Consider the following 15,077-nt stretch of genomic DNA (forward strand, 5'->3'; position numbering starts at 1 on the left):
CTTGTTGTGAGATATTTGGAGGTGGGTGGGGGCAAAAATTGGCACTGGAATGGTGGCAGGGGGCATATTTTGTGGCCCAGAAGGGTTTTAATAGAGGGAGAAGAACCAGAGGGTGGAAGACTCTGCCCGCTCCTTCTTCCACTCCTCCCAGACTGAGGCTGAACTACATGCGACAAGAGCCAGGATGAGAAACAGCCTCGCGTTAAGCTCCGCGCTGGCCACGCCCCGGATAGGTGATTAGCCGCTGAGTTTTGCGCGTCCTGATTGGCTGATCGGGCCGACCGCGAGGTTTGAAAGAGCAGGAGAAGCAGAAGAGGATTTCGAGGGCTCCATTGTGGCTCGTACGGACACCGGCGATCGAGCGGGCAAAGCTTGGCGGGCCGGGCAGAGGAGAGCACGGAGCGGGGGAAAGCCTGGTGAGAGGGGGGAGAATTACTTTGGACTCAATCCTTGCTACTGGTGTCGGGGAGAACGAGGCTCGGGCGTGAGTTGCTCCTTTACTTCTGCAACGGCCGCGGCGGGTGATTTAAGTCTCCCGCTGCCCCTCCTAACGTGAGCGCTCAGCATGTCTCATTTTGGGTACTTGTGAAAACCTCCCCCTTTCACTAGGTTGCCAGGCGTATTCGTAACTCTAGGCATTTATTTACCCACCTTATTCCAATTCCTCTTTATCTTATGGGACCTGGAAGATACGTTACAGACGCTAGGCTTGAGGCGGGTCTCCTGAATTAAGTTGCTCTCATAGGGAAAGGCAGAGGTGGATCCCAAAGGCAGATTAGGTAGAGTGGCATGTTCTTTTTAAATAACCCTTTGCAGAAGCTGGTTAAAGAAGCTACGCTTGCACGAGGGTCACATTCGTTGCTGCTACAATAGTGTCTGAGCCAAACAATTCACTTTCTAGTACTCCCATAACGAAACAAAGTGCCCACATGACAGTGTTTTCGCTGCAGTCCTAACCCCACTTCCTTGGAACTAAACCCCAGTGGATTTATTTCTGAGGATATGTAGTTGGGAGTGTACTTAAGGGCTGTCCCTTGGTTGGTAGAGACCACGTGTGTTGAATACAGAAGGTCCCAGGTTCAGTCCCTGACATCCTCAGGTAGTGCGCAGACTGGGAAAGATGGCCTCTGAAACCTTGAGAGCTGCTCTCAGCAGGTAGACCAGACAATACTGGGCCCAGATGGAGCAGTGGTCAGGTAAGGTACCTCCGGATTTTTTTCTAGTTAGTTTTCCCTAGAATGCAATGCATCTCTAGCCGAGGTATGTTGCTGGTATCCTATCTACTGTTTGGCTAGTGGAGGTTGTGAGGGTTGTTTGTGCTAATGGTAATTATCCTCTAATTTAATTCTTTTCTGATGAGGTTGTAATAAAAAGGTCTTATATAAATAATAAATGTTCATAAATGTACCAAGCAAACACGTACATAAAACATGTCTGAAGCAGCACAGGAAGACAGTCCTGAAACCATTTTGACTCCCAAACTGACCAAATGTTTCTCTGCAGGGGGGGGAGGGGGAGGGAACCTTCCCATTGTCTCAGGAATTAAGTAATTACCATCTCAAAGCAATAGCCAGACTACCAGAAAAGGCAATCAGATAAGGCATTATCAGATAACCTGGCAGACAGCAGAAACAACAACATTCAAATGTCTGTTGTAGATCGCCTTTTCTGTGATGTATGTATGATGTATGGAGGGCTGGTCTTGAGCTCCAGAGCAGGGAATTTCAAAATGTCTGGGCACACCTTTGTTCTGGGTCCTCCTCCTCTCTTCCTGTGTGTGAGGGGAGCACCCTGTTGCAACAGTTAATAAAGATCTGGCTTACTAGCTGCTTTGCTTCTCAATATTCTCTGGTTGGCCTCTGTTATTGTCTCCTACCAATGGAGAACCTACAAAGGACTCTATAAGGGCTCTTGTGTACCCCATAAGGGAATAAGGACAGATTTTGTTTACATCATGGGCTGCTTCTTCATTGTTTTAGTTTGGGAATAGAAATCTTGCTGCGACAATAAAGCGATCAAGGCTTCCTAGCTACTGTTTCGCTTCGATTTGTCCGGCTATGGTTTCTTGCTTGAACCTGACCGATTCAGAACCCACAGGGCTAGGCCCTAGCGAAGCTGGGAAACGGTTTCAGTATTGTACCCCAAGATTATATCCTTATCATAGGCATCACACATTTTGCAGTTATAGGAAGTGTTGTTACAATTTATTTAGAAGTGGCAAGGAACCTGGAAACCAGGTGGCAAAGTCTGGCAGTGGAACTTGCGCTTCTTTTCCTATTCCTCATCCTATGATGGGCTTCTCTTGCAGCATCAGTGTGTAGCCGCTATGGCCTCCCCAGTAGGGCTGTTATCTGATGAAGAAGCTGTCACTTCTCCTGTGCTGGAGTCCACTGTGGCAGAATGTGGGGCTGGCTTGTGCCGAGACCTCTTGGCGGAGTTCTCTGCCATCTCTTCAAGCAGTGAGCAGGTAAGAGCAGTGAGGTGAAGAACTAAAACCCTTGTTTGTGCTCCCTCGGGGGTAGCCAATGTGATGCTCTTTAATATGGTTGGACTGCAGCTGCCCATCAGCCCTGTCCAGCAGGACCCATGGTTGGGAAAGATGGAGCTGTAGACCAACAGCCACTGAAAAGCATCTGATTGGCTACCTTTGGTCTGGTTTCAAAACAATTAAAAAACAGCAAAATGAATGGGCTAGTATTGCCTACCTCTCCTAAGTATGAACCTAAAAGTCACATGTGGCTTCTCCACAGGCCTCTTCTGATGACAATGGAAAAGTGAAGGTATATGCAAGAGTGCGACCCCTGACACCAGCCGAGATGGAGAAACAGGAAGATAAAGTGAGTTTATAGGCAATGCATGGGCCAGCATCTAAGGTGTGTGTGTGGGGGGGGGGGTGCTTTTGCCAATCTCCTGGGAGGGGATAGACACTGGTCTCTGCCCTTATCCAGAGGTATAATCACACCAGGAGGTTGCCCCCTTTCTCTCTCTGGCAAGGGGAAGAGTAGCCTGGCCCCAGCCTATCCCCCTCACCAAGCTACAATTCCCCGAGTTCCTTATGAAGAAGGATTGCTTGTTTAGCCATCCTGGTAATTGTAGCTCTGTGAAGGGAATAGGGGCTCTTAACGACTCTCAGCACCTTTTAAAAAACAACAACACAGCTCCCATAATTCTTTGGAGGAAGCCACAAATGTTTAAACTAGTATCAGGGGGTGCTCCTGCTGTGGCAAATAATGTTGAATGCAGAATGTTAACTGTCCTCTCTAGGGCTGCGCCTGTATTGACGATTCTGAGACCCTTCTTCTCAAAGCACCAAAGGATTCCTTCACCATGAGAAACATTGAACGGGGGCTTGGTCAGGCGGTGCACAAATTCACCTTCACTCAGGTACATACTTGGATCTTGGGTTTATGTAGGATTCAACATGGACACCAGTTGTTTTTTTTTAAGGATTTTGCAGGGCTCCACTAAGGAAAAAGTGGAGAAGCAGGGGCAACCCTTCCCCTCTTCGTTTTACTGCCTAACTCTAACCCCCTGAGGGGGAATGTGTGGCCTGCCTCCTATTCTGACCTGCAACTCCCATCAGCCCTAGCCAGCACTGCCACACTGGTCAGGGATAATGGAAGCTGTAGTTCAACAATGTCTGGAAGGCCCCAGGTTCCCTTTCTCTGCTCTCTAACGGTACTAACTTGTAACATTTGGGGTTGCAGATCTTTGGGCCAGAAGTGGGCCAGGCGGCTTTCTTTGATGCAACGATGAAGGATGTGGTGAAGGGTGTGCTCCATGGGCAGAACTGGCTTGTTTACACCTATGGCGTCACTAATTCAGGGAAGACCTACACCATCCAGGGTAAGAAGCACTCAGTCTGTGCTGGCTCAGGCAAGCATCTCTGCCTAGTAGCGGGGGGGGGGGGGCACTTGTCTCAGTGTCTGCTCACTTCTTCTTTGACTTGCAGGTAGTGGTGCTGATGCGGGCATCCTGCCTCGCTCCCTGGCCATCATTTTCAATAGTATTGGGACGCGGTTGTACCGGGCCATGGATCTGAAGCCCTTCCTCTCGAGTGAGGTGACCTGGCTGGACAGCAAGCAGGTTCGACAGGAGGAAATGAAAAAGCAGGCCCTGCTTTGCGGCAAGATGAAGGAGGTGAGTGTCCCTCCCGCTCGTCGAGTCTCCTGTTATAAGAAGAAAAATGCCCTGATCAGCAAGTGGTCTTCCTTCCTTCCTTTGGAATTACAGGAGGAGCTGTATAGTTCTCTGAATAAAAGTCACAGCACTGCATCCCAGCTGCAAGCAGGCACAAGCGGAAGCATTGACAGTGGCTTAGGTGGCCTCTCTTACAGCTGCCAGTCTGCCAACCTGACAAGCACCAGCCAGCTAGAAGGTACCTACTGCCCTGAGCCACCTGTTTGGGGACAGGTGGTTTTCTAATTGTCACGATCAAAGCTGAGAAGTACCTCAAGAGGTGTGGAATCTCAAAATAGATAGGGCCACCCAACCCACAAGAGAGCAAGGGGGGGGATATCTAATGATAGCATCCATATATCAATTTTATAACAATGTTGGGGTGGTTTATGGGGACTCATTGATGGGCTTTACAGGAGAGGGCCTTTGGGCTTCCTCTGGAGGGGCTTGTAAAATACTCCCCCAAATCGCTTTTGGCTTGGCCATTACTTGATGGCCAAAGCCAGTCTTATGTCACTAACTACAAAGCAGGAAGCTGGACTGTTGCTAAAACTTTATTTATGAGTAGAAGCTTTGTATTTGACCACTCTCTGAATTCCACACCAGTGAGGGCATGGAAAGGCCTCCAGAAGAGTAGTGGGCTAGCAATGAAGGGACTTCTAGCCTGTACATTTTTTATAACAAGTCTGTTTTGTTTTTCCTTTTTTTTTACTTCTAAGGGAATCCCCTCTTAGGAGTAAAAAGGCGAGTAGGAATACTTACAGGAAACTTAAAATCAAGGCAGATTCAGAGGCATGTGAGAAATTTTGCAAGGGGTGATGCCTATGACCTTCTTAACAGGGCAACTGCTCTGTCTTAAAATGGGAAGAAAAAATTATAAAGTTAATGGGGAGCCAGGCAAGGGCATTGGGAAGGGACATGTATTTTGGATGGATTTCAGCTTGAGGAAAGCTGTGGGCTGTGGCAGTCACTGGCAAAATATATGTTTGGCTTTCATTGACAGAGACAGGGCCTCGCTGGGCTGACCCAGATAATGTCTCAGTGCTGGCACAAGACGATGTGCAGTTTTCCATCTGGGTCTCCTTCTTTGAGATCTACAATGAACAGATTTATGACTTGCTGGAGACGACCACACTTGGCCCAAACTGCAAGAGGCCCACCTTGCGGCTGTGCGAAGATCAGACCGGCAACCCCTACGTCAAAGGTAGAGACTGGCCAGCTTACCCAGGATGTAGCTGTGGGTCAGCCAGCTGTTTTCCCTGGAGTCTGTGGGTGGCAGCATTGGTAACGTGGGCTGTGTAACGGAATAGGGTCTTGTCTGCTTGCTGAGGGTGATCCCTCGTAGAGATGTGAAGCCTGAAGCCACATATTCCTGTTCCCAGATCTGAACTGGATCAATGTTCAAGATGCTGCTGAGGCCTGGAAACTGCTGAAACTGGGCAGGAGAAATCAGAGCGTTGCCAGCACCCACATGAACCAGCATTCTAGCCGCAGGTCTGTAACAGCGCCATAATTTTATTTATTAGTGGAGTGGTGGAGTGAAAGTGCATGTCTCAGGATGGGCAAAGTGTGTCTTTCGCACAAGTAAACAAAGCCCATGGAGGCAGGAGGGCAAGTGGGTGTCTATGAGATGGGGAATGGGGGTGACAATCTGAGCCCAAGCTACTGGTTTTCATTACTCTCTTGCTCTTTGCAGTCACAGCATTTTCTCCATTCGCATTCTGCACCTCCAGGAAAGCAGCAGTGGGATGGAGCCAAAGATCAGCGAGTAAGTCAAAGTTTTTGTATGCAGTGAAGGGCAGAATTATGAGTTTCCCTGTCAGTTGGCTGAAGGGCAATCTCATTTAAGGGTAGGGGAGTTCAGAAGGGCAAATGGGGTGTGTGGGAGAGTGTCCCCCCCCTCCCTAGTCACAATGGGCACTTCTCAGACAGACACCCACTGTATATGTCAGTGTAAAGATTTCAGGGGCTTTTCCAGTATCCCTGCAATGTGCCAGACCTGGAATGAAAATCTCCTATAATTAGTCCCACGTTTTGCTTACCTGAAGCAGAGCTACCTAAATCCTCCATAGCGTGGAATTAATGGGTTTTAGTTGGGTGTATTTGGCAGTGGTTGACATGTCTGGTGTGCAGGATTTCTGACCTGAAGAACGCAACACTTGGGTCTGGTAGGATTAGATTTCCTGTATCCCGATACTGACACCACCCTCCCTCCTCCCCAGGATGTCCCTCTGTGACCTGGCCGGCTCAGAGCGCTGCAAAGAACAGAGAGTCGGGGACCGCCTGAAAGAGGCAAATAACATCAACACCTCCTTGCACACGTTGGGGCGTTGCCTCACTTTGCTGCGCCAGAACCAGCAGAGCAGGTAAAGCTCTTCCTAGCTCTCAGTCTGACAGCTCCTCATAGCCCTGACTTGAACCCAGCAAGGAGCGCTTCCTGTAGGATGTCCTCTCCAACTTGAGATGTTGCTGGTTGTGTGTAGGGTTTGTCAAATTTGATTCCTGGCTGGTGGGGTGCCGGCTATGGTTGCTGCTTTTCTGCTCCATTTCTGGAGCTTAAATCCTCTTCCTGTATCCTTAACAGGCTGAAGCAGAGTGTCGTTCCTTTCCGGGACAGCAAGCTCACCCGTGTGTTCCAAGGCTTCTTCACAGGACGTGGGCAGTCCTGTATGATTGTTAATATCAACCCGTGTGCTTCATCGTACTACGAGACTCTTCACGTGGCTAAGTTTTCAGCTATTGCTAGTCAGGTGAGACACAAAGTTGTTGAAGGTGAAACTAGGTCCCTGCAAGGTTCCATAAATGTTGGCTGGCCTTTGAAGTTCCACTGCTAATCCCTCCTCTCCCTCTCCCACTCCCTCTCCCTCTCCCTCTCCCTCTCCCTCTCCCTCTCCCTCTCCCTCTCCCTCTCCCTCTCCCTCTCCCTCTCCCTCTCTCTCTCTCTCTCTCTCTCTCTTCTCCCCTCCCCTCCCCCCGGTGTACCCCAAAGTGTGCTTGTTACACTTGTACTCTCTCTCCTACATCTCTTACGTGTTCCCCCATTTTCTTTCCTTTAATAATAATGATGATGATAATAATATAATTTATTATTTACACCCCGCCCATCTGGCTGGTTTTCCCCAACTCCCAACATAATATTAAAAACACGATAAAACATCAAACATTAAAAACTTCCCTAAACAGGGCTGCCTTCAGATGTCTTCTAAAAGTCAGATAATTGTTTATTTCCTTGACATCTGAAGGGAGGGCATTCCACAGGGCTGGTGCCACTACCGAGAAGGCCCTCTGCCTGCTTCCTTGTAACCTCACTTCTCGCTGGGAGGGAACTGTCACAAGGCCCTCAGCGCTAGACCTTGGTGTCTGGGCTGAACAATGGGGGTGGAGACACTCCTTCAGGTATACTAAGCCGAGGCCGTTTAGGGCTTGAAAGGTCAACACCAATACTTTGAATTGGGCTCAGAAACGTACCTATTTATTTGTATTTATTGCATTTGTTTACTGCCCTTCGCTTGCAGATCTCAAGGCGGTCCACAACATAAAAATGCAAGATAACAAATGCAAAATACATAATAAAAACAAGAACGGAAACAAACTAATAAGCCCCCACACTCAACCTCTCTTCTCCAGTATCCTCTCCACACCTTACCTTGGCTTATCTTGGCAACTTTTGGCTAAGCTCAGCAGCACCTGTAATTCCCTCTCTGAAGGACCCTTGGGTGCTGGTTGGCTGCAAGAGAGCGGAGAAACGGGCAAGATTGGGGAGATGGTGTATCTCAATCCTTGCCAGGGGAGAAACAGACTTTCCACAGTATGAGGAAGGACAGATAGCTGGTTGTCCTTCTAGGGAGGGCTAGATGTGGCTTATTAACCTCCAGGCATGGGCGTCAACTGGGGCAGAAGAATTTCCAACAATGTGTTAAAATGCCTAGGTTAAACATAGGGCTGTGGGGCATGGGTGGGAAAGCGAGGGCCAGATGCAGGCCTCTGCCTTGGCCCTGGGATTCTCGGCCACATCCCCCTGTGCTATCCACAGGTGCTTTTGCCTGGCTGGGATGTGCCCATTGCTCTTTGGAATATGCCAACAGCAACACTTTGTATACCTTCCAGATCCTACAAGCTCCTACAAAGCTCCTGTCGATTCAGTCTCTCATCAAGGAGCACAGCCTCCGGGGGAAGAAGATCCCTGCAGAAGTACTGTATCAAGAAGATGAATTGGATGAAGAGAGCGAGGATGAAATGGATGTGACCACATATGACAAAGAGGCAAGTGCTCGTTTGTCTGTCGCTCACTGAGAAAGTCTCCCGTTGGCAGGGTCCTTTGGTAGACTGGAGCAGTCAGAAAACCTCTTATGGACCCAGCCAAGAATAGACCGTGAAGTGTCAACTGAGGTTCAAAAATTCTGTGCCCTCACACAGGAAAGAATGAAAAGCTGTCTGATGCAATGATAGCCAGCTACCGCTAGGCTCCAAAACCTCCTTTGGATACTTACTTGCCCATTAAAAACTGAGTAGCTGTGGTAATGCTTGGATGTCTGGGGCAATTCCTCATCTTGGCTGTTCGGGAAAACTTGGGACTCAGCTACATTAGTCAAAAACCTGTGTTTTAAATGCGTTATAAACATGCAACACCAGATAGCACTGGAGAGCACAAAACTTTTCTATGCGATTTTACATACAGGGTTTTTTAATTTTTTGTTAAATGATTGAATTTATGACTTACAGCGTTTTATTCCTGTGTGTAGATCCACCCCAGTTGTCATGTTCCTTTCCTCTCTTCTTTCAGGACCTGTTGCGTGTGGTTGAAGCTGTGCGAGACCTTCTGCTGAAAGAGCGGCAGGAGAAGTTTCAGCTGGAAATGCGTCTCCGCGATGAGATCTGCAATGAGATGATGGATCTCCTACAGAAGAAGGAACAGTGGACCAGGTACTGTTGGTGGCAGAGGGCTGTGGAGGCACATCTCCTCCTTTCAATGATTGGGCCTTGGCGGTCCATCCCACAGCTTGTCTGTTCTTGATATGGCTCTTTCCCTGCCCACCCACTTTCACCTTCCTCTCTGCAGTGAGCATGTGGACATCCAAAAGGAGATGCTGGAGGACGTTTATGAGGAGAAACTGAACAGTCTGAAGGAGTCACTTACGGACTACTATCAGGAGAAGATTGAGGTGCGTGGGGTGAAAGAGCTGTGGGAAGGAGGTGCTGGAGGATTTCCTGAGGGCAGGACATTGCAGTTCCAAACCTTAGCACTGACCTGAAGCAAGGCACCCAGTTTTATTGGCATCTGAAAAACTGCAGGGCCTCATGACATCTTTTAAAAGATTTAACAAATTTATAACGGCATACGTGTCGTCAAATGTCCTCTCTACGTCCATGAAAGCTTATGCCAGGGACACCCCAACGTTTTTGGAACCAGGGGCACATTTGGAGATCTTAGAAACTGTCATGGGCACTAATCAAAAGCCATTTTACATAAAGAAAGAAAAAACACCTGCCAGTTCTCAGACCCCCCCAAAACACCTACACCATGCTCCCCAAAACGAAGACAGGCAAAAGCATGCCACACACCCCAAAATAAGGCAACCCCCCACAAGAAAGCTTTTTAAAAGGACAATTGAAGCAATTCAGGAAGAGCAGAGGGTGTTTAGGGGGCTCAGTGAGGGTGTCTGAGGGTTCCATGGTCGGAAACCCTAGCTTATGACATGGTGATTTCAGTCCACACAGAAGAAAGGTTGGGCAAGCAGGAGTGACCTGTGCACAGTTCAGGAACGTTTTCATATAACTGGAGAATGCGGGGGGGGGGGGGGGGAGAGAGAAAAAAGCCTTTCCATATGTGTGTGGAACAGATCTGATCTGCGAAGTGGCTAGCTCCCAAACAGCCTACTGAAGGCTTATAAATAAATATGCAAGAGGTTTGTGTGTGTTGCCACCTAAAACCCTTGGAGGAGTGAACTACAAATGTGATTAGATAGGTTCTGTATGCAGGCACATTTGTGGAATCCTTTGCACACTTGGCACTGAAACTTTTGGCTCTGCCATGGATTTCTGGGTGCATGAGAGTCTGCCCAAATGAGAATCTCACAACCCTGCAGGACAGGGATGGCAACCCAGGGCCCTTCCAGATGTTGTTGGGCTCCAATTCTCCAGGGGTTGTGGAAGCTGTGGTCCAGTAACAACCGGAGAGTAGTTGCCGGTTCCCCATTCCTACTACAGGAGATTCTGGGGAAGTTTGATCAGCTTATCTTCTGCTGCTGCTGTTCATTCTCATCTCAAGTTGGCAGGCTGCATCTTCCCAAACAGAGCCCTTCCTGTAATTTGTCTTGTTTGTCTCCCTCAGAGTCAAGATGAAAAGATAAAAGAGCTGCAAGATGCCTTGCAAGAAGCAAAACGGCAACAGCAGCTCCAGGAGAGAAAGGAGGCAGATCCGGAGCAGACTCCGCGCAAATCCAAACGACTGGCAGCAGCAACGCCTGCCCAGAATCAGGAATTGCTGCAGGCGAAAGCCAAGTTAGAGCAGTGTCAAGCAGAGCTGCAAAGAACTGCAGAAGGTGAGGCGTTCTCCCCCTTGTAGTCGCATGGGCTCCAAGCAGGTGGTTGTCAAGAGATCAGACTGCGCAGCGTAAGTCTAGTGAACTGCAAGCCGACCTAGCATTTGGGAATCTTGGCTTCTGTGAGTGAGCTGCCATGAAATGTTAAAGCACACTTAGGATATCTGCCTGACTATTATTAGTGTGGGACCCCTGCTCCTCCTTGAGAGCAGGTCTCCTTTTAAGAAGCTGTATTATAACAGGTCAGGCCATGGGACCAGTTTTGTCTTTCCCATCCACCGATATATGACTTTTAAAGTGGGGGTACCTGGGAGGGAACACGAAAAGCTTTGCATGCATTCCCCATCTTTATCTCTGAAAAATGGTTGCACGTTGCAAGAAGGAATGGAGACTTAATATTAAATACAGTGGTACCTCGGGTTACATACGCTTCAGGTTACAGACTCCGCTAACCCAGAAATAGTACCTTGGGTTAAGAAATTTGCTTCAGGATGAGAATAGAAATCGTGCTCCAGCGGCGCAGCAGCAGCAGGAGGCCCCATTAGCTAAAGTGGTGCTTCAGGTTAAGAACAGTTTCAGGTTAAGAACAGACCTCCGGAACAAATTAAGTACGTAACCAGAGGTACCACTGTACTTTTTTAATATGGCAGGTTCCCACCTGACAGAGGTCAAAATTAGAGGGGGGGGGGAGAATGCAAATAATTGATTTAAGGCCGTTTTTGCTTAATATTTTAAATGCTCTACCAAAATTCTGCACTTTGATCAAATTACAAATTTCTTTGAGCATGTTTCTTTACAAGACAATTGAAATACTTGAGTTCGTAGCCCTGAAATAGCAAGGTCTGGGGTGGTGAAAGCCAAAGAAGGGGGATAAAGCCCCTTGACTATTAGGATCCCACCCAGTCGTCATCCTTCTAATGCTCCCTGCCCCCCACAAGCATGAGGGCTAGAGACATAATGAAACTGAAGCTGGGATTATCTGATCACAATAGACTGTGATGCAGAGAAGAACCTGAAAAATATAGCTCATTCCTATGTTTGTGTTTAGTGCCTCTAGTCTAGCAGTATGTTTTCTAAATCTTCACCGTTTCCCATTGTAGGGTAAACTATTTTGCTCTCCTCTGGCCTGGTCAGACTTCCAAACTGCATTATTGCTATAGGACATGGCCCTGTAGCAGAAGGAAGGGGATTAAAGCGATGCACAACTTCTCTAAAAATAGCATTGTTGGGGTTCAAATCTGCCTTGAAACATTGCTCCTTAAACCGAAGAGTGTAGGAAAAGGCCTGGGTAGCCTGGCAGTTCTTGGGGAGTATGTTCAGCATTGCACATTTAAGAATTCAACTCTTGCATTGGGGACTGGCAAAAATAAATTTAACGGTTGGGCTAAATTGCAATGATCTGTGGTTTGTCCTTAGAGTTGCGTAAACACCAGAAGATGCTGGAGCCTCCACTTTCCTCAAAGCCCATTACAACAAATGTGGACCGGAAGCTGGAAGAAGGCCAAAAGGTAACTGCCAGACCTTCCTTTCCTGGCATCTGCCAACCTCCTTCCTTTACCCTGGGCTTGAATGGCACTGTCTCTGAAACCTTCATCTCCTGCCAATGGGTGCATAACTTCTTTTTCTCCCCAACCACAACTTGCCACTGTATACGGTCCAGTCTTCCTTAAGGGGCTGGATGCTACCTTGTGCTTGAACTGTTCCTTCCCTCTCTCAGAATGTAAGGATGCTGAGATCTGAACTGCAGAAACTAGGGGAGTCCCTCCAGTCAGCCGAAAGAGCATGTTGCCACAGCACAGGAGCCGGGAAACTCCGTGAAGCTCTCTCTAAGTGTGACAACATCCTGGCGAAGCAGGTAGGTGAAGGAACCTCCCAAATTTCAGCAGCTTACAGGGGGCATGCATGCTCTGCTACACAAGATTGTTTTGTCCATTTTAGTCAGTTTACATTGGTGTCTATAGACTGAACCATAAAAATTTCAGATCCAGCAGCACCACACACACACACACACACACACACACACACGTATATCCAAGGCACAGAGGTGACCTTTGATTTGATGGTGGAAATCCTATGAAATTGATAAATCCTTAGTGTCCTTAAGGTTCTGTGCCTTCATCCATTTTTATCTTGTAACTGCTCTGAGATCTTCGGATGGAGCTTGGTGTATAAATTAAATACATTTTTATTGTTACTACTATTATTTATTTGTGCCAAGATTTTGCTTGAAAGTGACAGATGCTACTGGCTGGGGAGAGGTGGGGGAAATCCCATATAAAAACATTGTGCCGGTTTTTAAAAAACATTATTTTCTGGAGTAGTTTGTTTGTGCTCACAACCACACTGCATTACACAACAGCAGTGACCATAGAATCAACTCCTTCTCCCTCAGTTGTCATAGACCAGTCCACAGGATTTGGTGGCTGGCTGAAGCAGTCCCAGAGGTCCCTTGTTAAGGTCCAGGCACCTGTCATCTTCATCTCTCTGTAATGTTTGAGTCCATAAGCATTTTCAGAAGTCTTCACATTCAGGGTAATTGGCTGAAATGATTGGCACCTGTCTGACAAGAGGGGAGGCTCCATCTTCATAAAACTGAATTTCGCCACTGGCTCTTCCAGGACCAGACTTTGGCTGAGCTGCAGAACAACATGATGCTGGTGAAGATGGATTTGCGGAAGAAAGCAGCCTGTATTGCAGAGCAATTTCACACTGTGCAGAAGCTCCAAGCAGCACCGACCTCTTGCAGCAAAAAACGGTTTTGTGCCAACAATGAAAATGTGCAGCCCAGAAGTCAACCTCCCTTCAAGAAGCCTTTCTTGCACAATTTCCTGACTTGCACAACAGCCATGCCTGCTGTAGCAATAGAGACCCCCTATAGTAGTATCCTACGTGCCCGTGGCTCTCCAACATCTAAACCCATGGCTTTTGGCAAAAAACACTGACTTTTGGGGGGTTGTAGTGTACCTGGGCACAAGCAACCGGTTGATAACTTTAATATTTTCCTTCACGTTAATGTGTTGAGGCCTGAGCTAACTAAATCTTTGGCTTCCCAAAGATGGTTACTTACTATGCATGCCCTCTGTTTCAGGCCAGCTGCTACTCCAGTGTATATGGAACCTGGATTCATATTCCTTATGTTTATCACCTCCAATAGCTTATGTTATGCATGTGAAATGTTTATTATCTGTGTTAATTGTATAATAAATGTACCTTGTGTCTTCTGAAACCTCATGTTTATGTGAACAAGCTCTAATGAGGGAAACCTTTCTGGCATTTGTTTTTAAGTTTCTTCTATTTGCCTGGTGGACTAGGCTCCACAACCACGAGGCCATAGCTGTTAACTTTTCCCTTTTCTTGCAAGGAATCCTATTTGGAATAAGGGAAACGTTGACAGCTATGCATGAGGCTGATTTTTGTGTCCCTCTGGTAGCACAGGCATGAGACCAATGGTTAATTTGCACATGATCCCTAATACAGAAAGTATTCAAAATGCAAAGATTTTAATGGAACAGGCAATGTATCCTACTCAGTTGTGCATTTCTGGAAAAAGCTAATCTAGCTCCTTGGGAGTGGGTAGAAGAACAGACTATATTTTCCATTAGTACTACTCTTAGTATAAATAAAAGTACTTAAGGCTGGGAATCCAATATAGCATCAGTTAAGACAATTATGAGCGGTGCAAACTATTCCAAACCAACAAGACAGATAATAACTACATCTGTCACAATCTATGGGCATAAATCCTGACAAAGTTCCAAGTCTGGGCTGCTAATTCGGGTTCTTGACTGAGGGCACAAATAGAAAGGACTCCTATGTCTTAAGGTTGTAGTTTTAAATCATGGCTATAATTCTACAGCAGTGGTGAGAAACTTGTTGCAGGCATCACATACTGACATAAGGGCAAGATGTCTACTCTAAAAATACCCGGTTTAAACTGATCCTTAGAGGTGGTAAAGTATTGTAATTTTCCTAAATTTAGTCTTCTACAAAGCTGAAACCAAGGAATATACTATTAGATACTGATAACATACAGAGTAGAGCAAATTATGTGTGCTACATTTTCTAAAAGCCACTCACCAGGAAATTACCCTAGAGACTTAACTGTTACTTAGGCAGTGGCACAGCAGGTGTGGTTCTGGAGGGTCAATAATTAAAATTATGATTTACACCAAACCTCTATACAATTTTGACAACCTATAATACCATAAATAGGCAGAATCCTTATTTACATGGTGTCTGGGTTTTGTTTTGCATATATTGCAAGTATGGTGCAGATTGGGATGCAGTGGATTAATAACTGCATTAACGTGAAAAATGTTAGCCTCCAATATCATTGGTTTTCAGTGCTAAGCAAGG

General features: G+C 47.0%; 1 protein-coding gene across 1 annotated transcript; it reads left to right on the plus strand.

Annotated features, from left to right (window-relative positions):
• Positions 1–266: 266 nt before the first annotated feature.
• KIF20A (kinesin family member 20A) lies at positions 267–13,947 on the plus strand. The gene is made up of 19 exons (XM_077924694.1): positions 267–416; positions 2,309–2,467; positions 2,751–2,837; positions 3,265–3,384; positions 3,708–3,846; positions 3,953–4,140; positions 4,234–4,378; positions 5,183–5,383; positions 5,562–5,673; positions 5,876–5,947; positions 6,402–6,545; positions 6,764–6,929; positions 8,287–8,442; positions 8,963–9,102; positions 9,239–9,341; positions 10,511–10,721; positions 12,138–12,229; positions 12,439–12,576; positions 13,340–13,947. The coding sequence occupies exons 2-19, from the start codon at positions 2,327–2,329 to the stop codon at positions 13,661–13,663; spliced, it is 2,679 nt and encodes an 892-aa protein (XP_077780820.1). The 5' UTR covers positions 267–416; positions 2,309–2,326; the 3' UTR covers positions 13,664–13,947.
• Positions 13,948–15,077: the final 1,130 nt, after the last annotated feature.

Source organism: Podarcis muralis, chromosome 2, assembly GCF_964188315.1.
Source record: "Podarcis muralis chromosome 2, rPodMur119.hap1.1, whole genome shotgun sequence".
Lineage (NCBI taxonomy): Eukaryota > Metazoa > Chordata > Lepidosauria > Squamata > Lacertidae > Podarcis > Podarcis muralis.

Bases quoted from the DNA above. Each gene is read 5' to 3' on its own strand.
- KIF20A (XM_077924694.1), top strand. From the start codon at position 2,327: ATGGCCTCCCCAGTAGGGCTGTTATCTGATGAAGAAGCTGTCACTTCT. The intron at 5,384-5,561 runs GTAGAGACTGGC...TCCTGTTCCCAG, and splicing joins CGGCAACCCCTACGTCAAAG to ATCTGAACTGGATCAATGTT. The intron at 12,577-13,339 runs GTAGGTGAAGGA...TGGCTCTTCCAG, and splicing joins ACAACATCCTGGCGAAGCAG to GACCAGACTTTGGCTGAGCT.